This window comes from Carcharhinus amblyrhynchos, chromosome 5 (assembly GCF_965287045.1).
Source record: "Carcharhinus amblyrhynchos chromosome 5, sCarAmb.v2.hapA, whole genome shotgun sequence".
NCBI classification, from domain to species: domain Eukaryota; kingdom Metazoa; phylum Chordata; class Chondrichthyes; order Carcharhiniformes; family Carcharhinidae; genus Carcharhinus; species Carcharhinus amblyrhynchos.
The window spans coordinates 5,939,288-5,965,953 of NC_137328.1; the positions used below are offsets into that span (position 1 = coordinate 5,939,288).

General features: G+C 44.3%; 1 protein-coding gene across 3 annotated transcripts in view; it reads left to right on the forward strand.

Annotated features, from left to right (window-relative positions):
- aco1 (aconitase 1, soluble) overlaps window positions 1-26,666 on the forward strand; it is a 71,732-nt gene that overhangs the window by 18,804 nt on the left and 26,262 nt on the right. For all 3 annotated transcript variants that reach the window (XM_080188410.1, XM_080188409.1, XM_080188411.1), the window contains exons 2-9: window positions 1,127-1,258; window positions 2,579-2,747; window positions 10,306-10,443; window positions 14,793-14,862; window positions 15,787-15,970; window positions 21,413-21,552; window positions 22,112-22,283; window positions 24,715-24,815. In XM_080188410.1, the coding sequence (XP_080044536.1) occupies window positions 1,150-1,258; window positions 2,579-2,747; window positions 10,306-10,443; window positions 14,793-14,862; window positions 15,787-15,970; window positions 21,413-21,552; window positions 22,112-22,283; window positions 24,715-24,815 (1,083 nt within the window). In that variant the 5' untranslated portion in view covers window positions 1,127-1,149. The remainder of the gene's footprint in view (window positions 1-1,126; window positions 1,259-2,578; window positions 2,748-10,305; window positions 10,444-14,792; window positions 14,863-15,786; window positions 15,971-21,412; window positions 21,553-22,111; window positions 22,284-24,714; window positions 24,816-26,666) is intronic.

The following is a 26,666-nucleotide window of genomic DNA, read 5'->3' on the forward strand; positions in this document are numbered from 1 at the left end:
GACGTTCCATTGCAGTTAGTTAATTGGGGTGTCTTGTTGAAAGTCGCCAAGTGGTTTTATATTGGGGTGAGCAAGGCTTTGCACAAGAAGCCCACTCTTGCGTCAGTTGAGGCACTTAACTGGATACTCAAGGGCTGTCTCCCTTACAACCTCAATTTTTAGGTTGACAGGAGGATTTAACTGGGAATTCTGAAAAATACTAGTCCCAGATTTCGGGGAGTGGTGGGGAAGCGACATGCGCACCTGATGCCTCTCCATCAGAAGCCCCATCTTGCTCCACCTCCCCCCACCCTGCCACCAGCCTTTCTCCAGACACCCCAATCGCCCCTTTCTGACCCCCCCCGCCCCCAGGCCTTTCTTACCTTCTCCACCTTCGGACCACCCCCTCCAAAACGTACCTTGTTCTCTGTGCCAGGATTTAGATTAAGATATCTTCAAGTGCTTCCTTGTCTGTCCACTGGAGCTCTTGTTGATTGGCTGGCAGCTCGCTAAGGTGGGACATCCTCTTGAGGATGGGGCTGATTTCCTCACTGCCTCTTTAGATGCTGGGAAAGGATGCCATCTGAAAAATTTAGGCTCTTAACCCTTGTTTCTCGCTCCACAATTGCTGCCAGACCAACTGATTTTTTTCAGCGCTTTCTGTTCCTTGTTAACAGATGTTTGGCAGGCAAGGATATTGAGAGTTGTGAAACTGAGGTGGGTTGATAGGTTAATAGGCTGATAGCTGATCTGTACCTGTGATACTAAGATTGGATATTGTCCAGGCCTCCTTGCTGCATGTAGACATGGATTATTTCACTGTCTGAGGAATGGAACTGAACACTGGGCAGAACTTAATGGCATAATACACACCTTTTGTATTGATGATGGTTTTGATTTATATCCAGTTTTGTTCAAATTTTAATTCCTTTATTTTCTCTTGACAAAGTCAGCTATACTGTTGACTAATTTTCATCTTATCCACTTTACCATCAAAGGTATTGTTAAACAATATCTGGCATTGCGTAACAACTATTTGACAGTATTTCTGTCACAAAAATTGGTCAAAACCAAATCATTATGTAAATTGCTAAGTCCTCCAACTCAGTCATCACTTGGTAATGTGTGGAATGTTTGTATATTTTAGGTGATCTGTTTAGTCCATTGGGCATGTTAACGATGGTGAAAAATCCCTACGTCAACCTCTTGGAACCCCTTGATCCTAATTGGAAAGAAAAGAAGTTCTACAATCTGACCAAACTGGAAGATGTCAGATATGGTGAGGAAAACTCATTGAACTTTCCATTGTATTCTGTAAATTCTTCCCTTTTTCTAATTATTGAATTCAAATTCCACCGTCTGCCGTAGTGGGATTCGAGTCTGGGTCCCCCAGAACATTAGCTGAGTTTCTGAATTAATAGTTCAGCGATAAAATCACTAGGCCAATGCCTCCCCTAAAGTTAAATAGTGATGCATGGTGGTGCAAAGTAGCAGAAATGATTTTTTTTTGTGTGAAAAAGGAGCATCCACTATTTATAACATGTAATTTCCTAATCTGCCTGTTTTTCGCAAGTTACATCAGTGGCAAGTACAAGAAAAAGCTGTTGATTTGGCAGCAAAGTGATTAGCCCACAGACCTGAGAAAATATAGTGAATTAGAAAGGTTTTCCTTTCTGCTGGTTGGTAGTCTGATGACAATCTAGTGAATGCAGACATATTTTTGATGGAACTCTGTTAATATTAACAGTTAGTGTATGATTGAGGGAACTTGTCTTTTACATTCAGCAAGTTTATTCTCCATCTAGCTTACAGACTTGCAAACTCCTTATCATTTTCCGACTCCTGCTGCATCCATTTATACTCTGTTGGAGATTGAGCCAGTAGCCAACACCTGTCTTTAATGAAGAATTAGCTTTAATGTAATTGCCAGAGCATACACTTACTGATGCATCAGCACATTGGCTGTTCAACCCTCACCATTTCAATGTCGTTCAACTGTCAAGGCCCTCAGCTTTGGAATTCCCTCCCTAAAGCTCTCTGTATCCACATTCGTCTCTCTTCCATTAAGACGCGGTGAAAACCTACCTTTTCAAACATTCTTTTGGTTATGCGTCCTATCATCTCCTCGTGTAACTTAGTGTTAAACTTTGTTTCCGGGAACACAGGATGTATTCAAGAACTGAAAACAGCTCCTTTTATCTCTGGAATCTTCTCTTTTGCCATCAGACTTTTGAATGGACTTACCTCGCGCTAAATTTATCTTTCTCTACAGCCTAGCTATGACTGTAACACTACATTCTGCACTCTCTCCTTTCCTTCTCTGTGAATGGTATGCTTTGTCTGTATAGCGTGCCAGAAACAATACTTTTCACTGTATTCCAATACATGCGACAATAACAAATCCAATCAAACCTTTTATTTGGGTAAAGGTGCTATATGAATACAAGTTACTGCTCCACCATTTCCTATCCCACTATTTCTTTACTAATTCTGCTGCTACCTGCCTAACCATCATCAGTTTCTCAAAAGCTTATTCTTCTGCTCATGTAACTTATAGCCTGTGATGATTGCATTGTTACTTTTCTCTTTCCTTCGATAGCACGTTTGCCGTTCTCCATCCGAGTGCTCCTGGAAGCAGCAATCAGAAACTGTGACTGTTTCCTTGTGAAAAAAGATGATGTTGAAAACATACTGAACTGGAAGGTGACACAACACCAAAATGTTGAAGTGCCTTTTAAACCTGCTCGTGTCATCTTGCAGGACTTCACGTAAGTGTGGCTTCATCATCAAACAACCCACCCCTGAAACGCACAGAATATAGCTTGCAAAAAGAACAAGGACGGAGCATAAAATCCAACTCGAGTTTTCAGTCATTTTAAATAAAAGCAGAAAGTGGTGGAAAAATTCCGCAGGTCTGTGGAGACAGTCAAGTCCACTTCAGGATTAAAATGTACCAAACTTTGCTCTGATAAGCCACAGATTACAATTGGAAAGAAGAAAAATGATGTTAAAAGATAAAGTTGTTTAGCACTGGTTAGCACCAACGCTACTGCCTCACAGCATTAGGGGCCCGGGCTCGATTCCAGCCTTGGGTGACTGTCTATGTGGAGTTTGCATGTTCCCACAGTATCTTACTCTGGGTGCTCCAGGTGTTTCATCCTACACTCTAAAGATGTGCAGGATAGGTGGATTAGCAATGGTAGCGCCATGGGGTTACGGAGATGGGGCAGAGGAGAGAGCCTGTATGGGATGTTGTTTTGGAGAGTTCGTGTAGACTTGTTGGGCCAAATGGTCTCTTTTTGCACTGTGAGGATCCTACCTGGCAAGACTTTCCTATGTTCGTGTTAGTCTCAGTTGTATCTACAACTGATTGAAGCCTATTCTATGTACCTTTCTTTATAACTAATCAATCCTTTTCTGTCTAACCACTTCCTAATGTAACAAGGCTTTTCTCTAATACTTGGAGTGTTCCAGTTCACAGATGTAAAGTTTAAGTTTATAGATTTAAGTTCCTCTGTCACAATTAGGCTTACATTAACAGTGCAATGAAGTAACTGTGAAAATCCCCTGGTTGCCACATTCCGGCACCTGTTCAGGTACACTGAGGGAGAATTTAGCGTTGCCAGTGCACCTAACCAGACTGTGGGAGGAAACCTATATTGACACAGGGAGAATGTGCAAACTCCACACAGACAGTAATCCAAGCCAGGAATCGAACCTGGGTCCCTGGCGCTGTGAAGCAGCAGTGTGCTGCCTACAAGTTAAGTCATTGACATGTTGGCTTGTTTCTTGTGTTCTCTGGATGGTTTTGTATGCTGGGTGGTTTATAACACAAGACATATTTTTGTTTTGAGCATAAATTTAAGTAAAATGGAAGTAAAAGATAAGAGACCCACAGTTTTATTTTCAGCATGAGTGGGGGCAGGGTGTTGGTAGTACTGTAGATCAGTCTTCCCTCAGTGTCTAGTTCCCTTTCAGATGTACTCATCTGCAATTATGCATTGGGTGGGGAATTGCTAGGTGCATAAGAATGAGCCATGATGAGAAAGCAGCTAAATCCAAGTGGAAGGCCTGGTGAAATATGCAGCCTGGAATGACTTTGGGGAAAGATAAAGTTGCCGTTAGTGCTCTAAGTTTCAGTAAGGTGTAGAATTTGGATGCAGTCATCCAGAATGAGGTCATGGGCACATGATCTAGTTTGCTAGGAGGCAGACTATTTACCAAGCTAATGTGGAACGGGGTGAGCTGATAAAGACTTGTCGGGAATTCAAGCCCCTGTAAGGAATTTGAGACAGTAAAAAGTCTGACAACACCAGGTTTTAGTCCAACCTATTTATTTGATAATATACTCGCAAGCTTTCGGGTTAGCCCCTTCGTCAGGCGAATGGAGAGTTCTGGCCTCAGACAGAGCATATAAAGCACAGACAGTTTAGAGATTACTGATTAGAATGCGAATCCTTACACCTAACCTGCTGTTCAAGACCTGAAGTGGCTGATAATGTGAGTGGAAGGAGCACTGATCACAGTTTAAAGAGATGTGTATTGTCTCCAGACAGTACAGTAAGTGAGGTTTTGCAAACCCAGGCAAGTCACGGGGGTTACAGATAGTGCGACATGAACCCAAGATCCCTGTTGAGACCGTCCTCATGTGTGCGGAACTTGGCTATCAGTCTCTGCTCAGCGACTCTGCGCTGTCGTGTGTCGTGAAGGCCGCCTTGGAGAATGCTTACCCGAAGGTCAGAGGCTGAATGCCCGTGACCACTGAAGTGTTCGCCAACAGGAAGGGAACAGTCTTGCCTGGTGACTGTCGAGCGATGTTCATTCATCCGTTGTCGTAGCATCTGCATGGTCTCCCCAATGTACCATGCTTCGGGACATCCTTTCTTGCAACATATCAGGTAGACAATGTTGGCCGAGTTGCAAGAGTATTTACCATGTACCTGGTGGAGGTTTGCAAAACCTCACTTACTGTACTGTCTGGAGACAATACACATCTCTTTAAACTGTGATCAGTGCCTCACTTACTGTACTGTCTGGAGACAATACACATCTCTTTAAACTGTGATCAGTGCTCCTTCCACTCACATTATCAGCCACTTCAGGTCTTGAACAGCAGGTTAGGTGTAAGGATTCGCATTCTAATCAGTAATCTCTAAACTGTCTGTGCTTTATATGCTCTGTCTGAGGCCAGAACTCTCCATTCGCCTGACGAAAGGGCTAACCCGAAAGCTTGCGAGTATATTATCAAATAAATAGGTTGGACTAAAACCTGGTGTTGTCAGACTTTTTACTGTGTTTACGCCAGTCCAACACCGGCATACCCACATCAGGAATTTGAGACACAGGATTTGTCTGAGGCTGGGGAATCCATGTTGACTCGTGTCTCACTCTGGCCAGGGAGTTTCTGAATGCTGATTACCTGAAACACACAAAATGCCTGAGAGCATAACAGCCAATATTTGGAGATAAATCATGTGCATAGTGTCGTAGAGTTTTACAACACAGCATGAGGCGCTTTGGCCCATCATGTCTGCACTGGCATCAAGCTGAACAAATTTTAATTTTTAAAAATTTATTTATTAGTGCCAAATCTTGGGTGACACAGTGGTTAGCAGTGCTGCTCACAGCACCAGGGAATTGGGTTCAATTTTGACTTCGGGTCACTGTCTGTGTGGAGTTTACATGTTCTTCCTGGGTCTGCGTGGGTTTCCTCTGGGTGCTTCAGTTTCCTCCCACAGTCCAAGGCTGTGCGGATTAGGTTGATAGGCCTTGCTAAGTTGCCCCTTCGTATCAGGGTAAATCAGTGGGGTTATGGGGAAAGGGCCTGGGTAGGATTGTGATTGGTACAGACTCAATGGGCCAAATGGCGGCCTCCTGCACGATAGAGACTCTGTGATGTAGGCTTATATTAACACTGCAATGAAGTTACTGTGAAAATCCCCTAGTCGCCACTCTGGCATCTGTTTGGGTACACTGAGGGATAATTTAGCATGGCCAATGCATCTAACCAGTATGTCTTTCGGATTGTGGGAGGAAACCCAAGCAGACATGGGGAGAACGTGCAGACTCAGCACAGACAGTGTCCCGAAGCTGGAATTGAACCCAGGTTCCTGCTGCTGTGGGGCTGCAGTGCTAACCACCATATCACCGCGGAAATTCATTGGATTTAGACCAGGTTCCAGAGGTAAAAGAAGCTTTTTGTACAATTCTTCTGTCCATTTGGCATCCCAATAATGAGCTTATTAGCTTCTGCTACTAAAAGACAGCAGTGAGCCTCAAGTAGAGTCCTGTCTATCAAGTGCGCTGTGGTAATTCCCTTTCCCTCTCAGAACATAAGAACATAAGAAATAGGAGCAGGAGTAGGCCATCCAGCCCTTCGAGCCTGCCCCGCCATTCAATAAGATCATGGCTGATCTGTCGTGTCTCAGTTCCACATTCCCGCCCTCTCCCCATAACCCTTAATCCCCTCGCTTATCAAAAACCCATCAACCCGCGTCTTAAAAATATTTAGCGAGGCAGCCTCCACCACCTCAACGGGCAGAGAATTCCAGAGATTCACCACCCTTTGAGTGAAGAAGCTCCTCCTCAACTCCATTCTAAACTGCCCCCCCTTTATCTTGAGGCTGTGCCCCCTAGTCCTACTGTCCTTTCTGAACGGGAAGAGCCTCTCCACCTCTATCCTATCCATCCCATTCATCATCATATACGTCTCAATGAGATCTCCCCTCATTCTTCTAAACTCTAACGAGTACAAGCTTAGTTTATTCAGCCCCTCCTCATAGCTCAACCCCCTCAACTCCGATATCTGCCTAGTAAACCTCCTCTGCATTCCCTCCAAGGCCAAAATATCCTTGCATAAGTGCAGCGACCAAAACTGCACACAGTACTCCAGCTGCAACCTCACCAATGCCCTATACAGCTGCAGCAAGACCTCCCTACTTTTATATTCAATCCCCCTCGCTATGAAGGCCAGCATCCCATTAGCCTTCCTGACCACCTGCTGCACCTGCAGGCTGGGTTTTTGCGACTCATGCACAAGGACCCCGAGGTCCCTCTGCACCGTCGCCTGCTGCAGTTTTTCGCCCCATAAGTAATAGTCCTTCCTACCGTTATTCCTACCAAAGTGGACCACCTCGCACTTGCCAACATTAAATTCCATTTGCCATTTCCTGGCCCATTCGCCCAGCCTATCTAGATCCTTCTGCAGACTCTCCACACCCTCCGCGCAATTTGCCGTTCCACCAATCTTGGTGTCATCAGCAAATTTCGACACCATACACTCGGTTCCCTCTTCCAGATCATCTATATAAATGGTAAATAGCTGAGGCCCCAGCACCGACCCCTGGGGCACTCCATTAGTCACCAACCGCCAATCCGAATAGCACCCATTAACCCCCGCTCTCTGTCTCCTATTTGACAACCAATCCTCTATCCACGCTAACACCCTACCCCCAACTCCATGCCCCCTTACCTTCTGCAACAACCTCTTGTGAGGTACCTTGTCAAACGCCTTCTGAAAATCAAGAAAGACCACATCCACCGGCTCTCCTCTATCCACCGCCCTAGACACATCCTCATAGAACTCCAACAAATTTGTCAGACACGACTTCCCCTTAACGAAACCGTGCTGCGTCTGCTCTATCAAGCAATTCCCCTCAAGATGCCTCTCTATTTCCTCCTTGATGACGGATTCTAACATTTTACCTACAACAGACGTTAAACTAGCCGGCCTATAATTCCCTGCCTTTTGCCTGGCACCCTTCTTAAACAACAGCGTAACATTAGCCGCTTTCCAATCTTCCGGCACTTCCCCGGAATCCAGCGAAGTCTGGAAAATAACCACCAAGGCATCCACTATCACCTCCGCCATTTCTTTCAGAACTCTCGGATGCATTCCATCCGGTCCTGGTGACTTGTCCACAATCAGTCCCTCCAGTCTGTCGAGCACTGCCTCATTTATTTAGTGACCTTACATATTCTCACACAACCATCTGACTTTGGTACTACCAATATGAGAGTAGCCCAATTACTCTGTTCTCCTTTAGAGATAAAGTTCTCAGTCTCAAGTCTTTTCCGTTCTTGCTCTACTTTCTCTTATAGAGAGTAAAGAATTGGACAGGAGGCCCGCATCCAGGACAAAGCAGCCCGATTGATTGGCATCACATCCACAAATGTTCAATCTCCCATTACCGAAGCTCAGTAGCAGCAGTGTGTACAATCTACAAGATGCACTGTAGCAATTCACCAAAGATCTTTAGACAGCACCTTTCAAACCCATGACCAGTTCCATCTAGAAGGACAAGGGCACCAGATACATGGGAACACCACTACCCGCAAGTCCCCTTCTGAGCCACTCACCATCCTGACTTGGGAAATATTGGTCGTTCCTTCGCTTTGACATTGCTGGTCAAAATCCTAGTATTCCCTCCCTAATGGCACTGTGGGTCAACCCATAGCACATGGGCTGTAGTGATTCAAGAAGGCAGCTCACCATACCACCTTCTCAAGGGGCAGCAAATGCTGGCCAGCCAGTAACAACCATGTCCCATGAATGAATAAAAAAAATCTGGTCTTGTGTTCCTCTGGGCCATTCATCATCATTGAATTAGTTTGCCAGTTTTTCTAAACGCCTGAGTATATTTGACATTCGTGTCATTTTGCATCGTGTATTTTGCATCAATGTGAAAAAGCTTGTTTCAGTTTAACTTGAGTGCTGCAAACCAGTTTCTTCCAAACAATGTTGGTTTTGCACCCTTCACTATAATACTGGGTAATTTTGCACATTTCTCCTGGTGCATGACTGGGATCGACACACTTCTCATTATCGGGATTTTCCCTCTTCTATAACTTGGTAATTCTATGTGTGATTTATCTGGAATTAAAAATCTGTTGTTGACTATGAAACCATTGGCGATTGTTGGAAAAACCCATCTAGTTCATTAGTGTCCTTTAGGGAAGGAAATCTGCCATCCTTACCCCATCTGACCTACATGTGTTTCCACAGCCACAACAATGTGGTTGTCTCTCAACTGCCCTCAGGCAACTAGGGATGAGCAATATATGCTGGCCCAGCCAGCAATGCCCATGACCCACAAATGAATAGAAAAAAGGAGCTGATCACCACAGATGAGGTGAGAGTGACTCCCCTTGGCATCAAGGCTGCATTAGACTGAATGTGGCATTAATGAAACCTAGTGAAATTCAAGTCAATGGAAATCCACCACTGAGGCTGCATGGTAGCACAGTGGTTAGCACGCTCCGGGGACCTGGGTTCGACTCCCGGCCTGGGTCACTGTCCGTGTGAAGCCCGCCCACCCCCCCCGTGTCTGCGTGGGCCCCCCCCGGGCGCCCCGGTTCCCCCCCACAGTCCAAAGATGTGCGGGCCAGGCCGACCGGCCATGCTTAAATTGCACCCCAGTGTCCTGAGATGTGTAGGTTAGAGGGATTAGTGGGTAAAATATGTAGGGATATGGGGGTAGGGCCTGGGTGGGATTGTGATCGGTGCAGGCTCGATGGGCCAAATGGCCCCTCCCTATACCGTAGGGCCTCTATGATTCTATGGCTGAACTCATAACTAGCACAAAAGATGATGGTTGCATGTCAATCACCTTAGCATCAAGGATATCACCGAAAGAGTCCCTCAGGATCATGAACGAAGCCTAAACATCAACAGCTGCTTCATAGAATCCCTACAGTGCAGAAGGAGGCCATTCGGTCCCTCGAGTCAGCACCCACCCAGACCCTACTCCCACAACCCCACACACTCACCCTGATAATCCCCCGACACAAGGGTCAATCCAGCATGACCAATCAACCCAACCCGCACATCCCCGGACTGCAAGAGGAAACCGGCGCACCCAGAAGGAACCCACACAGACAAGGGGAGGAAGCGCAAACACACAGACAGTAACCCGAGACCAGAACCGAACCCGGGTTCTACGAAAATTTATTTTGCAGAAACTGCATTGTAAAAGCAGGCCCTGAACTCTGGACCTTAGAGACATTCTAAATGGCATTTAATTTATTTCCCAGTTTTGAAGATAAAGGAAAGGTTGAGCAATAGTTAAGATATGGGCAGTATCGGTAGGCCGCTCGAACCTTCAAACCTGCTGTGTTGTTCAGAAGGTCATGGCTGTTCATCTACCTTTCTGCACCATCCCCATGGTATCTAAAATTCTGTCCATCCCTTGGACTTGAATACACTGAGAAACCTGAGCATCTGCGGCTTCCTGCTGTAGAGAATCCCAAAGGTTCACAGCCCTTTTGAGTAACAGGCGAGCTCTGTGAAAATAACCTGACCCCTGTGAATTTTCACTTTGTCTCCAGTGGTGTGCCAGCTGTGGTGGACTTTGCCGCGATGCGAGATGCCGTGAAAAAACTGGGCGGAGATCCGGAGAAGATCAATCCAATTTGTCCTGCAGACCTGGTTATAGATCACTCCATACAAGTGGATTTCAACAGGTGGTAAGCTGCATTGCTCAGATTCTAGCACCACCTGTTCCAGACCGACTTATAAAGGATTTTGAATTACTTTGTCAACTTCCAAATTGCAAGATATGTTAGTACTACCAAGTGGGTGAAAGTGATTTTAATTGTCTAATTTTATCCAGTTTGGTTCCCATTTTGATGAAATGTTGGTATTTATGATGGGAATAATTCTCCTTTCTTCTGCCTTGCAATTCAGCAATTTCACTACAAGTTGTACTTTGTGTGTGTTGAGTGCATAGAGCAAGATTCCGTTGTAGATGGGAAATGATTATTTAATTCCGGTTTGGGAGGGGATTTTAAAATTTCAGATTTAGTGTTGTATTTCAAGTTACTGGACAATAAATGACATCAGTTGTATAACTCAATTGCCCATTGACTCGAATGCATGCTTAAATACCTGCAGATAGCTAACTTTACGTTGAACTGAAATCTAGGTGCCCTGCTTATGAATCTGTGTAGGAAAAAAACCTGAATATTTTCAGGGCAATTTGGTATGGCACTGTGTCTTGCAGCAATTATTACGGTTGCTGTGTACCATTAGTTTTTCGGCTGTGAGTTGCAGATTTGCTTGAGGAGTTCCAGAAGCACGATGACACAGTGGTTAGCACTGCTGCCTCACAGCACCAGGGACCCGGGTTTGATTCCGGCCTCGGGTCACCGTCTGTGTGGAGTTTGCATGTTCTCCTCACGTCTGCATGGCTTTCCTCCGGGCCCCTCCTACACTCCAAAGAGGTGAAGGTTAGGTTGATTGGCCATGAGAAATTGCCCCTTAGTGTCAGGGAGATTAGCAGGGTAAATATGTAGGGTTACGGGGATTAGGACCTGGGTGGTATTCTGGTCGGTGCAGGCTCAATGGGCCAAGTGACCTCCTTCTGCACTATAGGGATTCTATGATTCTAAGCATGTTTCTGAGGGGCAGCAAGTTATTTGCTGTATGTGTAACCAATGGAAGAAATGTCGTTTGATTTTTGAGGCACTTTTGCTCCAGTTGTGTGTTGATCTGATGATTCTATACTGGTGGTCGCCAGAGGGTTAGCACCCTGTTTCTAAAAGTAGTCCAGGGCATTACCTCTTTATTGAAGATTAATTGAGTGCTTGTCCTCTTCCAACCCGTGCTCTTTGTTTTCTTTATTTTCAGAAAAAGGCCATCTGTTTTGAGTTCATGTAAATGTGGCTAGTTTCCTAAAACCATTAATCTATTTATAGTGGTTTTAAGTTTGGATTTGCGTGACTTGTTTTGCTTTTTTTAATATAGACTTGATCTGTGCACTTGCTGGGTTTTTTTCAAATAACGGGCCTGCTTTGATGTATTGAAGTACAAATGGCTCTTTGGGGAAGCGGAAAAATAGGATAATGTGTATATTTAGCTGTGGAATGCTGCTGATAGGCTAAATTAAATGCTGCTAATCTATATTTATGATGACACGCGAGAACTTGTTTGAATGATGTATGCGGCCTTTTTTCTGAAATCAAAGTTTTTTTCTCTCCATTTTAAATAATTTAGTGTTTGCTTGTAGTTTTCAGGTGGTTTGTGCACAATAAGCGCCTTGCTGGTTTGGGTACCTTTTGAAGGACCAATTCCTGTGATGTGGAAATTACGCAGCCTCTTTTGAATCCTAGATTTTGATGTGCTAAAATGAACTGTTAAATATTAATAAAAAGCTTAAGTGGGCTTGTGGACAAAAGCCTTTTACTGTTTACATCGAGATGTTGTATTCTGTGAAGGATCAAAGACAGCATTGTGCAACAACAGAGGAAGAGGATGGAATTGCGTTTGAACTGCCAAAGCTGGCAGTAGGTTAGCTAAACCATTCTGACAGTACATGTGTAACTTGGATTCAATGCCATAAGTGCTAGACCATCAAAGAAAGATGAGGCGGCATAGTGGTTAGCGCTGCTGCCGCTCAGTACCTGGGACCTGGGTTTGATTCCCGGCTTGGGTCACTGTCAGGGCAGAGTCTGCATGTTCTCCCCGTGTCTGCTTGGGTTTCCTTCAGGTGCTCTGGTTTTCTCCCACAATCCGAAAGACGTGCTGGTTAGGTGCATCGGCCATGCTAAATTCTCCCTCACTATCCAAACAGGTGCTGGAGTGTGACGACAAGGGGATTTTCAGTAACTTCAGTGCAGCATTAATATAAGCCTATTTGTGACTCTAATAAATAAACTTATGGTAGAGATTTCACAGTGAGACCAAGCCAGATCAGCTGGAACCCAGTAAATATCAGACAAAGGGACAGAACTTGATTTTCGTTTTAGCATTTGGTCCTGCTCTCTCACAATTATATCCATAAAAACATACATCAAGTCTGTTTAGGAATGGACAAGGTGTTAGTTCTGTACACTTGGTATGCTTGCATCATTGCATGAGGTAGCATTGTGTACACAAGCTGTTGGAGCTACTAACTGGTCTGTGTGCTCGAAGGGCGAGAGGAGGGAACGCGTAATCTGACAACACATTTCAAGCTCAGGAAAATCCAGTTTTCCAAAAACACCGGAATTCTGGAAATGAAGTCATTTTGTCACCTACACTATTTCCTCAAGGTGCAAGTTGCAGGCGAGGCATCCAGTGTCCTATGTGTTGTGTATTCTGTTGCTGTGATGTATCCCAAGAACTGACTCCACTGGCTGACATCAGGGAACACAGGTATTTGATTGTAGGCCTCACTCACTCCACGCTCCAACTCCTTCGATTCCTCCTCCAGGGTGGTCCCTGGGCAGATCTTCAAAACTCCAGGGTCACATGACCCACTCCCTTAAAGGGCTACATACCCAACATAACACAAGAGCGCACTTGTTTTTCTAGTGACCTATGCGCATTTCTACTGCATTACCTTTTTGTAACTTCAGTTGTCCATCTCAGGACCAGAGGAGGTGATTCAGATCCTCGAGTCTGTGCCTGCTGTTCAATCAGATTGTGAGTTTGATCTTAACTCCTTCCTACATGCCTTGGTTCTGAAGCCTTTAGTACCCATACCTAACAACCTTACCCATCTCAGTTATGAAATTTTCATTTGGCCTCCAGCCTCAGATGGTTTCTGGGGGAAGTGTTCCAGGTTTCCACCACCTTTTGTACAAGGAAGTGTTTCTCCTATCATCAGTGAACAACCTGGCTTAATTTTTAAAGTCACGCTGTCTTGTTCTGGACAGTTCCGCAGCAGAGGAAATAGTTTCTCTCTATCTGTTCTATCAAGCCTACCAAATCCTTTAATCAACATACATTCATTTGATATTTGGCCATTCAGCCCATCGAGTCTGCCGCCATTCAATCATGGCTGATATGCCCCTCATTCCCATTTTCCTGCCTTCTCTCCATAACCCTTCAATTCATTACCAATTAAAAATCTGTCCAGCTCCTCAAATTTACTCACTGTTCCAGCATCCACCGCACTTTGGGGTAGCGAATTCCACAGATTCATTACTGTTTGGGAGAAATAGTTTCTCCTCAACTGTGTTTTAAAGTTACTATCCCTTATCCTAAGACTATGACCTCATCCTACAATGCCTCACAAGAGGAAGCATCTGCTCCATGTTTATAAAGCTCAATCTTCATTCAAAGGATAGCGGCCTAATCTATGTGACTTGTCCTGATAATTTAACCCTTTTAGTCTTGATAATTTTAATAGACTATTAAGTATTTGTATGATAAAACTGATTTTTTTAAAAACCATAGTAGATTGTTGCTTGAGGTTCATGGTGTGAAATTGAGTACTTTAATGCATTCATTGGAATTCCATAAAGTAAATGTTTATTCATTAGTTACAAGTAAGGCTTACATTAACACTGCAATGAAGTTACTGTGAAATTTCCCTAGTCGCCACACTCTGGTGCCTGTTCGGGTCAATGCATCTAGCCAGCACGTCTTTCAGACTGTGGGAGGAAACCAGAGCACCTGAAGGAAACTCCACACAGACAGTGACCCAAACCAGGAATCGAACCCAGGTTCCTGGCACTGTGAGGCAGCAGTGCTAACCACTGTGCCACCGTGCTGCCCTGTATATACTGTTTGCTCTCCTTTTGCTTCTGGTTAATCAGAAATAGAATATACATCAAGGTTCTCAGAATGGAGTGTTGAAGAATGTGCTGCATCTGGGCTAGATGGAATCGACCTTTGACCTTCATTTTTGTGCTGCGAAACTATATGGAAGGCAGTCTGCCAGTGATGATTGGTGACTATTTCTTGCACCCTTTAGAACATAGTAATAAATGTTTCCTCCCTCCTATTTTGGTAACATTGGATATATTCGGTGCTGTGCTCACCCTAATACTGTGAACCAAATGATTTATTGCTGAACCCTCATCAAGTTCTGATTTTGTTTCCCTTGCAGGCCGGACAGCTTGCAAAAAAACCAAGAGATTGAATTTGAAAGAAACAAAGAAAGATTTGAATTTTTGAAGGTATCGCAATTTGTGTGGGGTTTCATCAAACTGTTCTGAAATAAGTTGTATGTTTACTGTTTTGTGTGCTGGGGAAGAAGGTTCCAGTGAGTTATGGTCTTGACCTAATGACCCAAAATATAAAGATTCTTCCACAAAAGGGAGGGGAGAGAACTGGAGTTCTGAAACACTTCCAGTACCTCCCACGATGGAGAAGTAAGCAGAGATAACAGAAAATCTCATGAACTGTGCTCAAGTGTGTTTACATCAGAATGCAAAAGCTTGGGAAAAAGACCTATCTTATAATTTTTTGCTAATCTCCAGTAATACTAGAATTTCCTTCCTGCTTCCCAGCATTTGGGTCAGATAGTCGATACTGATATTTGATAAAGTACTTTTGTAACATGCTGTCCTGCTTGCACAGTGGCTTAACTGGCAACATACAGCTGAACTGTACAAGCCAGGAAGCACCAGAGTCGGTTTCCTAGACTTTTGATTTGGTAAAATCTCAACCAGTTTGACATTCAGGAGGCTAAAATTGCTTTGAGCCGCCCTCTTGTGCGTGGGGGAGAAGATCTGACACGATTCCTGCTCGCTCTTGCTATCCATCAGTGTCCGTTGGGAATGCGTGTGTGCTTGTCAACGAGGAAAGAATTGGGTGCAGCTGAGATGCCTCCTCACAGTTGAGTGGATTGCCCAACCTGTGTTGGTGCTCATAACTGAAGGGGTGGCTACGCAGCAGGAGATGATAACCAGGAGAAGAAAAATCACCAATAGAACAATGCTTGAGTAAACAGTAATTTGAACCTCCAAATGTCCCACAAGAGAACTTAATAACAGCAGTAGTAAATTTAAAGGGATGAAGATCGTAAGCATTTATTTAGCTCTTTTTTTGTATGATGCTGTGTTAACTATAAAATAATGTTTTGCATTTGATTCCTCAAGTGGGGCTCTAAAGCTTTTCGGAATATGAGGATTATTCCTCCTGGATCTGGGATCATCCACCAGGTGAATTTGGAATATTTAGCACGAGTGGTGTTTGATCAGGATGGATACTACTATCCCGACAGCCTTGTGGGTACAGATTCACACACGACAATGATCGATGGCCTTGGTGTCCTTGGCTGGGGTAAGCAACCTGCAGGATAGACGCTTGCCTCATTGAGAAGGATTATTCTTGGGATTTAGTTATTCTTCTTCCAGGAAAGTGATTAACCCTCCATGTTCGTCTAATGGCTGTTCAGATTTAATGTTGTTTAAAAAAATGTTTTAAAGCTTTACTATTTTCTGAAAAGAAATCTGAACATTTAAGAGTATTTTAATCTAAATTCAATCAGTCATGGCTCAAAGCCATTTACGTTAAATGTCTTGGGAGTAGTTTTACAGAGAACAATCCTGAAAAACGTTAGGTACTCCTGTCTTCTGATGGCCGGTGCAGACACGGTGGGCCAAAGGGCCTTTTTCTGTGCTGTAAAACTTCATGACACTGGCTGGTATTCTCCAGCTGTTAATGTTGATGGGATATATTGGTCCCGCTGGCAGTGGACACGCTGTCTTGGGTTTCCCAGCGGCGTGGGGTGGTTTCAATGGGAGCAAAAGATCCAGCCGCCAGCTAAGTGCCTCCTGTCGCTGAGAAAAACACGGAGGGGAGTCAGAGAATATCACCTAATATCTTTTAGAATTTATGACTTCTTTCATGGGAGGATCTAGATATATGCAGTTACTTAAAAGCGCCACTGTTAAGTTAATAGTAACTCTCGAGGGATAAGTTCACAGGAGAGCTAGAAAATTTAGGTTAGGATTCAGACAATGTATTTGAGCCGGTGTTTGTTTAAGTGTTGCTGAGAGTGTTATGGGGGGGGTGACCTATTCATTGTGACATCTGCTGAGACATTCTATTTGGGTGAGGGAGATCGCTAGTTTTATTGATGGCCTGACGACTTTGTGTGAGAGCAAAAAGAGTAGGAGAAAAGGGCCATGTTGGCAGGCAGACAGGCTTTGAAAGTGGAAACCGTGAGGTTTAGACCTGAGCTGGAAGCAAAGTTACAGCTCAGTTCTTGCTGCGTGTAGGTATCCAGAAAGACTGAGAATACCAGACAAGCAGCTCACTGAATGAATAGTGGTTCATTCACATTTTCACATTTGTCAAGGAAAGAATCGAAGTTTGAGTAGAGCGAGAAAGGTTTGTTTGCAGCTGTTCACCTTACTGGTGTCTGTAAAACAAACACTAACAATGTGCAACAGTGGCACAGTGGTCAGCACTGCTGCCTCACAGCGCCAGGGATGCAGTTTTGGCCTGGGGTGTCCGTGTGAAGTCTGCATGTTCTCCCCGAGTCTGCGTGGGTTTCCTCCAGGTGCTCCGGTTTTCTCTCTCATTCAAAGATATGCGGATTAGGGGAATTGGTCATGGTATATGTATGGGTAACATTGATACGGCCTGGGTAAGATACTCTTGTCAGAGAGTCATGCAGACTCGATGGACCAAATTAGCCCCTGCACTTGGGATTCTATGAGGCAAGATTAAAGAGAAAAAAATTGCACACTAAGGCATGCATGAGAAATATAATATCCAGTTCAGATCACAGAGGCTGGAGTACTAATGTTGGTTTGCACATTATTCCTGATTTTCTTTGCCCCACTGTTAGCAGTTATGCCTTCAATCCCTAAGCTCTGGAATTTCTTCCCTAAACTTCTCTGCATCTCTACCCCTCACTCCTCCTTGGATGGTGTGGTAGCACATGGTTAGCACTGCTGCCTCACAGAGTCAGGGACCTGGGTTCAATTACCGGCTTGGGTCACTGTGTGTGTGGAGCTTTCACATTCTCCCTGGGTCTACGAGGGTTTCTTCTGGGTGTTCCGGTTGCCTCCCACAGTCTGGAGATGTGCAGGCTAGGTTAATTGGTCATGCAAAATTGCCACTTGGTGTCAGGAGTACTAGCAGGGTGAATACGTGAGGGTACAGGGATAGGAGTTGGGTGGGATGGTAGTCGGTGCAGACACAATAGGCTGAATGGCCGCCTGCACTGTAAGGATTCTATGATTCCTTTAAGGCATTCCCCAAAAACCTCCCCCCTTCCTCTATCCTAGTAGCTCTTCATGTCACTCTGTCAAATTTTGTTCAGTGACACTTTTTCTATGAACTCATGGGGTTCACTGTGTTAGAACTGCTCTGTAAATGCTGAGGTGAATACTATAGATGCATTTATGGAGAAACTGGATAACGCGTGAGGGAGTGAGGCATAGAGAAAGTAGTGCTAGAAGAGGTTGATGTGCCACATGAACAGCAGAACTGACTCGTTGGGCCAAATGATCTGTTCCTATGCTGTAAAATTCCAAGTTTAAAAAAAGTAAATACCAGATACAGGTGCAAATGAAAGAGGCACAGACTGGGATTGCTACGCTGAAAAGAAGTAAACCTCAAAACCTGTGAAAATGAAACTTCCATTTGCACGTATGCAAATGTCATGACAAGATTTTTACACAGGCTTAAGATGTACCTTGTGCTTGGTTGTTGGTTAAGTATTTAGTTTTCTTATATGAGCCTATGTTCTTTGATGTAAAATCTCAAATGCTTAGGTATGGGGAATATGTGGAATTTGCACATTCTCCATACCCAAGATGTGCGGGTTAGGTTGATTGGCCATGATAAATTGCCCCATAGTGTCCCGGGATGTGTAGGTTAGAGGGATTAGTGGGGCATTTATGTGGGGGTTATGGCGATAGGGCCTGGGTGGGATTGTTGTCAGTACGGACTTGATATGCTGAACGATCTCCTTCTGCAGTGTAGGGGTTCAATGGATTGTATTCTGTGTACTTTCTGGTTACCAAAATGGGCCTCTCAGCACCAGAGACCTGGGTTCGATTCCCAGCTTGGGTTACTGTCTGTGTGGAGTTTGCACGTTCTCCATGTCTGTGTGGGTTTTCTCCGGTTTCCTCCCCCAGTCCAAAGATGTGCAGGTTAGGTGGATTGGCCATGCTAAATTCACCCTAGTGCTAGGGGGATTAGAAGGGTAAGTGTGTGGGATTTCGGAAATAGGGTCTGGGTGGGATTGTGGTCAGTGCAGATTCGATAGGATGAATGGCCTGTTCCTGTAAGGATTCTATGAAAAATGCAGCCAGCATTTATGAATCGACAGCTCATTTTTTTGCAAGAGTCCGTAACTCCCAATCATCCTGCAGAATAAAGTATTGGGCCAATCCATTCAGTCCACATATTTGGTTGCGAAATATATTTTCCACTTGCTGTGAAGCCTCTTGCCTGCTGGGACCACACCAAGAAATCATGTGCTGTAGCACACCATGGTTGCAGATGATTACATTTCTCTTGTGTGCTATTGAGGATCTCTTCTACTTCCAATCACTACACTTTCATGTCTTGTCTTTCTAAGTCACATTGTTTTGTTAACTACCCTGATCTAACTGTCCTAATTTTATAGTGCACTCTGGAAATATTTCCAACAGGTCTACCACAGATCTGGGGTTTATTAGTCCATAGAATCCCTGAAGTGCGGAAGGAAGCCATTTGGCCCATTGTGTCTGCATTGACAGCTGAGTTGACCAGGTGACTAGTGGGTGGTTTGATTTGCGTTCCGGCTGAGGTAAGCTTTGGGATCTGCCTCCTTGCTCTGTCCCTGAGAGTGGGAGGCAAAGGCAAACCACCACTGCCAAAAAGAACTACCAAGGAAAGGGCTTGGGATGAACACCAGCAGTCAGTGATCTGTCTTTGAGCAGAGCACACATGACATTCACAAATCTACTCATTAATGTTACCCTCTGTTCTTTGTATTGAATTCTGTGGTGTTATAGTCGAAACCTACAGTCAAATCTAGTTACATAACAGTTGTACAAACTTTGCACCAAACATTCTGAAGACAGTCTTACATAAACTCAACCAAGATGAAGGGCTGGTCAGTCAATGCTTGTATGTCTGGATAGTTATGCTTCTCTTAAACTTAAAAGACCTACATTGTTCAGTGGCATTTAAAACCACATAAAAGAGTCAGAAAAGCTAGGGGTGTGCGTAGCACCAGACCCATTTCTGTCTCCCTCAGGGTGGGGAGGAAAGGAGAACATCTGTCCCTTTTGGACTGGCTGGGAGTAGGGGGAAAATCCCATACTCTCCTTTTAAGCAGGATTCTCGCTTCAAGAGCATGTTATCAACCTAAATGAGACCTGAGATGGAAATTTCTAGGGCATGCCATGTGAGTTCCTCTGTGGCTGCAGTGATATTAGTAGCAGCTGGAACCTTGGATTAGTGAGGGGCAGCTCCACTGGTTCTTAGAAAGAAAGGTACTCTTTTATTCGACCATAAGAGCAGGAGTAGGCCATTTGGCCCCTTGAGCCTACTTCGCCATTTAGTAGGATCGTGGCTGATCCAACATAGTTCACGTCCACTTTCCCCACATAACGCTTGTTTCCATTACTGATTGATTGGAAATATATCAACCTCAGCCTTAAATATACACAAGGACTCTGCCCCATAGCTCTCTGTGGCAAGGAGTTCCAAAGACACTCAACCCTCAGAGGAAATTTCTCCTCATCTCGGTCTTAAATTGGCATCCTTTTATTCTGAGACTCTGCCCTCTGGTCCTAGACTCTCCCATGAGGGGAAACGTCCTTTCAGCATTTATTTACTCTGTCAAGCCCATTAAGAATCCTACAAGTTTCAATGAGATCACTTCTTATTCTTCTAAACTCCAATGAGTAGAGCCCCAACCTGTTTAACCTTTCCTCAGAAGGCAATTCCTCTATACTGGGCATCATCTAGTAAACCTTCTCTGGACTGCCTCCACTGAAATAATACCCTTCCTTGAATAAGGGGACCAAAACTGCTCTCAGTGCTCCAGATGTGTCTCATCAGTACCTTGTACAATTGCAGCAAAACTTCCCTACTCTTTTACTCCGACCCCTTTGAAATAAGGACCAACTTTCCATTAGCTTTCCTGATTACCTCCTGCACCTGTGTGCTCCCCTTATTGGCTTTGCTTGAGGGAAAGCTATTGAGCATGATAAGAGAGCGATATTGGGGTGTCACAGTGGTTAGCACTGTTTCTTCAAGCACCAGGGACCCGAGTTCAATTCCAGCCTCAGGTCAGTGTTGGTGTGGACTTTGCACGTTCTCCACATGTCTGCAAGGTTTCCTCCAGGTGCTCCAGTTTCCTCCCACAGTTCAATGATGTGTGGGTTAGGTTGATTGGCCATGCTAAATTAACCCTAGTGTCAGGGGACTTGCAGGGTAAATATGAAGGGTTACAGGAATAGGGGTTGGGTGAGGTTGTGGTCAGTGCAGATTCGATGGGCTGAATGGCCTCTACCTGGACTGTAGGGATTCTGTTGCTGCTCTTTTGATCCCTTGCTGCTCTTCAAAATAAGGCCATGGGGTATTTGATGACCAGCTGAGATAGCCGCTGGGGCCTCAGTTTGATGTCTTGCCCGAATGCTGGGAGCTCTGGCTACAGCACTCCCTCAGTTCTGTATTCAGAATGTAAGCCTGGATTTAGCTTTCTGGAGTGGACCTGAACCCAAGACCTCTGAGATATCACTGACAGTGCGGATACTTCTTCCTTTGCAGGTGTGGGTGGCATTGAGGCTGAGGCAGTGATGTTGGGTCAGCCCATCAGCATGGTTCTTCCAGAAGTAGTCGGCTATAAGTTGGTCGGAACCCCAGACTCTTTGGTAACATCAACAGATATAGTCCTCACAATCACAAAGGTAAGTACACAATATCCTTGAAAGTTGTTGAGGATCGTTGAATTGCTATTTTGGTATAAGGTATTTCAAGCTCAATGTTAGAATTCAACTCCCTTGCATTGTATTCCTATAAAATTAGAATTGTGTTTTATATTTTTTAACCCCCCCCCCACCCATAAATTCTTAATCTGACTCTTCACACTGTCAGCACAGTGGTTAGCACTGCTGCTGCATAGCGCCAGGGACCTGGGTTCAATTCCCGACTTGGGTCATTGTCTGTGCGGAATCTGCATGTTCTCCCCATGTCTGCATGGATTTCTCCCGGGTGCTCCAGTTTCCTCTCTCAGTCCGAAAGACGTGCTGGTTAGGGTGCATTGACCGTGCTGAATTCTCCTTCAGCGTACCTGAACAGGCGCCAGAGTGTGACGGCTCAGGGATTTTCACAGTAACTTCATTGCAGTGTTAACGTGAGCCTATTTGCGACACTAAGTAAACTTAAACACCAATTTCAGAGCAGTTAAAAAATTGTAAACCAAACTCATTAAATTAAGTAGTCAAACAGTTTTTGTTTCCTTTAAAGCATCTTCGCCAGGTTGGGGTTGTGGGAAAATTTGTTGAATTCTTCGGCCCGGGTGTGGTGCAACTATCCATCGCTGATCGAGCAACCATTTCCAACATGTGTCCGGAGTATGGGGCAACAGCAGCTTTCTTTCCTGTTGATAAAATAAGCATAAAGTACCTGGAACAAACTGGTATGAATGTGGAAACTAATTTTTAAAATGCACATTGCAATAATGTGGATATGTTGCTACCTATTTACCGACCTTATTTTAATAGAGAAGGTATACCTACTGCCAAAGTACTGTTGTGTACCAAATCGTAGAATCTACAGAGGGAGACCATTGAGCCCATGGTACCTATGCTGGCTTGATCTTCTCTCCACAGCGGTGGTAAATGTTCCCCCCTTCAAGCATTTATTCCATTCCCTCCTGAAAGGCGTAATTGCATCAGCTTCCAACATTCTTTTGGCTGTACATTGAAACTGTAGAGTTCATTCTCTTATTTATATCATTCATTGGGTGTAGGCGTCACTGACAAGGGCGGCATTTGTTACCCATCCTTAATTGCCCTTGAACTGAGTGGCTTGCTGGGCCATTGCAGAGGAGCAGTTAAGAATCAACCACGTTGCTGTGGGTCTGGAGTCACATGTAGGTCAGATCAGGTAACGAAGGCATATAAGCAAATTACTGCGGATGCTGGAATCTGAAACCAAAAGAGAAAATGCTGGAAAATCGCAGCAGGTCTGACAGCATCTGTAAGGAGAGAAAAGAGCTGATGTTTCGAGTCCAGGTGACCCTTTGTCAAAGCTGCAAAGGTAAGGGAGGCAGATTTCCTTCCCTAAAGAACGTTAGTGAACCAGATGGTTTTTACGACAATCGATAATGGTTTCATGATCGTCATGAGACTTTTAACACCAAATACTTTTATTAAACTCAAATTTCACTATCAACGATGTGGGATTTGAACCCAGGTCCCCAGAGCATTGCCCTGGGTCTCTGGATTACTGGTACAATGTAAAAAAAGCACTACGCAACAGCCTCCCCTATTGCGCTAATCTAGGAATTATATTTTTTACATTGATAGAGCATTCATCACTAATTTGCACGTTAATGAAGGCTTACCTGGGAGTAGAGATGAGACCAGACCATTGTAATTTCCCAGAAAATGTCACCAGTGAGGAACTAATGAAGTAAACAATATAAGCACCGATGAAGAGAGCTTCTATGGCTTCATGAACTAATTAATTGGCCTCTTTATCCCAATAGCTCATGGACTATAACTTAAACTCTCCAGATGTATAAAGACCATAAGAAATAGGAGTAGGTTGTTTGGCCCCTTGAGCTTGTCACCATTCAATAGGATCGTGGCTGATCTGACAATCCTCATGTCCGTTTTCCTGCCTTTTCCACGTAACCCTTGCATTCCTTACTGGTCAAAAATCTATCGATCTCGGTCTTAAATATACACAAGAACACTGCTGCCATAGCTCTCTCTGGCAAGAAGTTCCAAAGACACTCATTCCTCTGAGAACAGAAATTCATCCTCATCTGATTGGTGCCCCTTTATTCTGAGACTATGCCTAAATCATCCCATGAGGAGAAACATCCTTTCAGCATTTACTTACTCTGTCAAGCCCCTTAAGAATCCTGTATGTTTCAATGAGATCATTCCTCATTCTTCTAAATTCCAATGAGTAGAATCCCAACCTGTTCAACCCTTCATCGTAAGACAATCCCTCCATACCGGACATGATCCTAGTGAACCTTTTCTGAACTGCCTCCAATGAAAGTTCTACTCTGGAGCTCTTCTTAAAAACAAGAAGCATCAATGGTGGGGGAAAAAAATGGATGAACATTTTTGTAGCACTTTTTGCAATCTCTGGATGCTCTAAAGCATTTTACAGGCAGTGAATTGTTTTTGAAGAATTGGTCACCATGGTAATAGGAGGAAACACAGCAGTAAGCTCCCGCAAACCACAGTTGGAGAAATAATCTGTTTCGGTGAGATTGTTAGAGGGACAAATGTCCCAAAGCACTGGATGGATGTCTCATGTGAATGGCATCTGAAACACATTGTTTCAGATGTCTGTAATTGAAGTTCGAAACACCTTGGGCTGAATTTTGTGCCGGCAAAATCTTCCAGCCCCACCAATGGCGACCCCTATGTGATAGGTTCTGCGGTGGTGTGGCTGGTGAAGAACGCTGAATGCTGCAGATATCAGCGGGACCAGAAGGTCTTGCCAGTGGTGGGCTGCCTCTGCCCTCAGAAAACATGGGGTTGAGAGGGGAGGGAGAGGTGGGGAGAGTGATCCCTTCCCCTTGTCATGGTGAAGGTCTGATGGGTCATCGGGTTGATTTACATGATGGTGAATTGAATGTTCCACAGCAGAATAATTCCTTCACTTTCCAACTCCTGGTAGAGAAATTGGGTGGGATTGACAGTTTGCCTTTCTACAGTTGCAGGCTAACTACATATAGGTTCCTGTTGCAGAACTTGTTTGCTTATTAAAGCCACGGCCACCTCTTGTGTTTTGATACCAGAATTCCTTTTAATTGTCAAAAGATATTCTGTTTCAAGAAATCCAGAGTCATTTACGATGCTCTTGCTGTTCCTTGTTGTAAGGTCGAGAGGAAAACAAGCTGAACTACATAGAAAGATACCTCAAAGCTGTTGGAATGTTCAGAGATTTCAGTGATCCATCTCAGGATCCAGACTTTACTCAGGTAAGGGAATACTTGTGTGCTCAGGTAAAATCCCAGGGTTCTGAGAGACCTTATAATGCCAAACTGTCCATTCAGAAGTGTGATGGCAGCAGAGAAGAAGCTGTTCTTGAGTCTGTTGGTACGTGACCTCAGACTTTTGTATCTTTTTCCCTGAGTTTTTTGAGTATATGTTAACAACATTGCCACTAAATGTTGATGCCTGAACTGGGTGGGTGAGGGGGGGTGGGGAGAGGAGGGAGGACAGATGGAAGTCGAGGTGTTGCAAGGTTCGGAAATAAGGTTGGTTTGGAGCAATCAAAAAAGGAAAAGAAAGAACGTACTTTTATATAGTGCCTTTCATAACCCAGGATGTCTCAAAATGCCTCACGCTTATTGAAGGCCTTGATGAGGAGAAGACTGCAGGGATAAGGGTGGGCGAATGACCTTCTGAGCTGCCGTAAACAGTCTGCTGCTCGCAAAGCAGTGATTCTTGCTGGCATACAGTTCTGTTGAAAACAAAAAAAAACAGGAAAACTCAGACAGAATGTTTTTGAATTCATTTAAGGGATGTGGATTTCGCTGGATAGGCCAGCATTCATTGCCCATCCCTAATTGCCCTTGAGAAGGTGATGAGCTGTTTTCTTGAATCACCCTGCAGTCCATGGGTGGCATGATGGCACAGTGGTTAGCACTACTGCCACACAGCTCCCGGGACCCGGGTTCGATTCCTGGCTTGGGTCACTGTCTGTGTGGAGTTTGCATGTTCTCCCCATGTCTTTGTGGGTTTCCTCTCTGGGTGCTCCAGTTTCCTTCCACAGTTCAAAGATGTACAGTTTAGCTGCATTGGCCATGCTAAATTGCCCCGGGATACATAGGTTGGAGGGATTGGCGAGGTAAATATGTGGGGATATGGGGATAAAGCCTAAGTGGGATTGCTATTGGTGCAGACTCAATAGGCCAAATGGCCTCCTCCTTCACTGTAGGGTTTGTATGATTCTATGTGGTGTATTTACATCCACAGTGCTGTTAGGAAGGGAGTTCCATCATTTTGACCTAGCAACGGTGAAGGAACAGCGATATATTTCCAAGTCAGGATGGTGATCTGTGGAGAGAAAAACAGAGTTAACGTTGAGAGCCTGTATGACTCTTCCTTAGACAACCCTGGCATAATTCATATACTTTATTTTCAAGTAGAGACACAATTAGTAAACCTGTCCAGGAGTGGGATGCTGTGGATGCCTTCACAGCCTCTCCATTCTGTCAATAGCAGGGGCAAGGAGGAGAATGATCAGGGACTGGTGCCTTGACCGCCATCTAAAATCCCAATTGTAGTGAAATTGGCCAACAGCTTAATCTTCACTGTTATCGGTTCAATGCCTTGCAGTGAAATGATCGTCTTTGGGGGTAGCTCTACTTTAGGACCGTGAGATGTGTTTTTGTTTAAATCTGCCCTTGTGAGAGCTTTAATGTTTGGACATCAAATGGAAATTGTCCCCTTCTGCAGCAAAAATAGCTCTGACAATGTACTAAGTTTGCAATAATGCAGCATTCTAAAGGTTGACTGACCAGTTACAATTCTCTTTATTGACCATCTAAATGTGCTTTGATTGTCATGTAAATAAATGTCCTATAGAAAGGATTCCTTTGCTTTGATTGGATTTATTATTGTCACATGTATTAGTATACAGTAAAAAATATTGCTTCTTGTGTGCTACACAGACAAAGCATACCATTTGTAGAGTAGGAGAGGAGAGAGTGCAAAATGTAGTGTTACAGTATAGCTAGGGTGTAGAGAAAGATCAACTTAACGTGAGGTAGATTCATTCAAAAGTCTGATGGCAGCAGGGAAGAAGCTGTTCTTGAGTCGGTCGG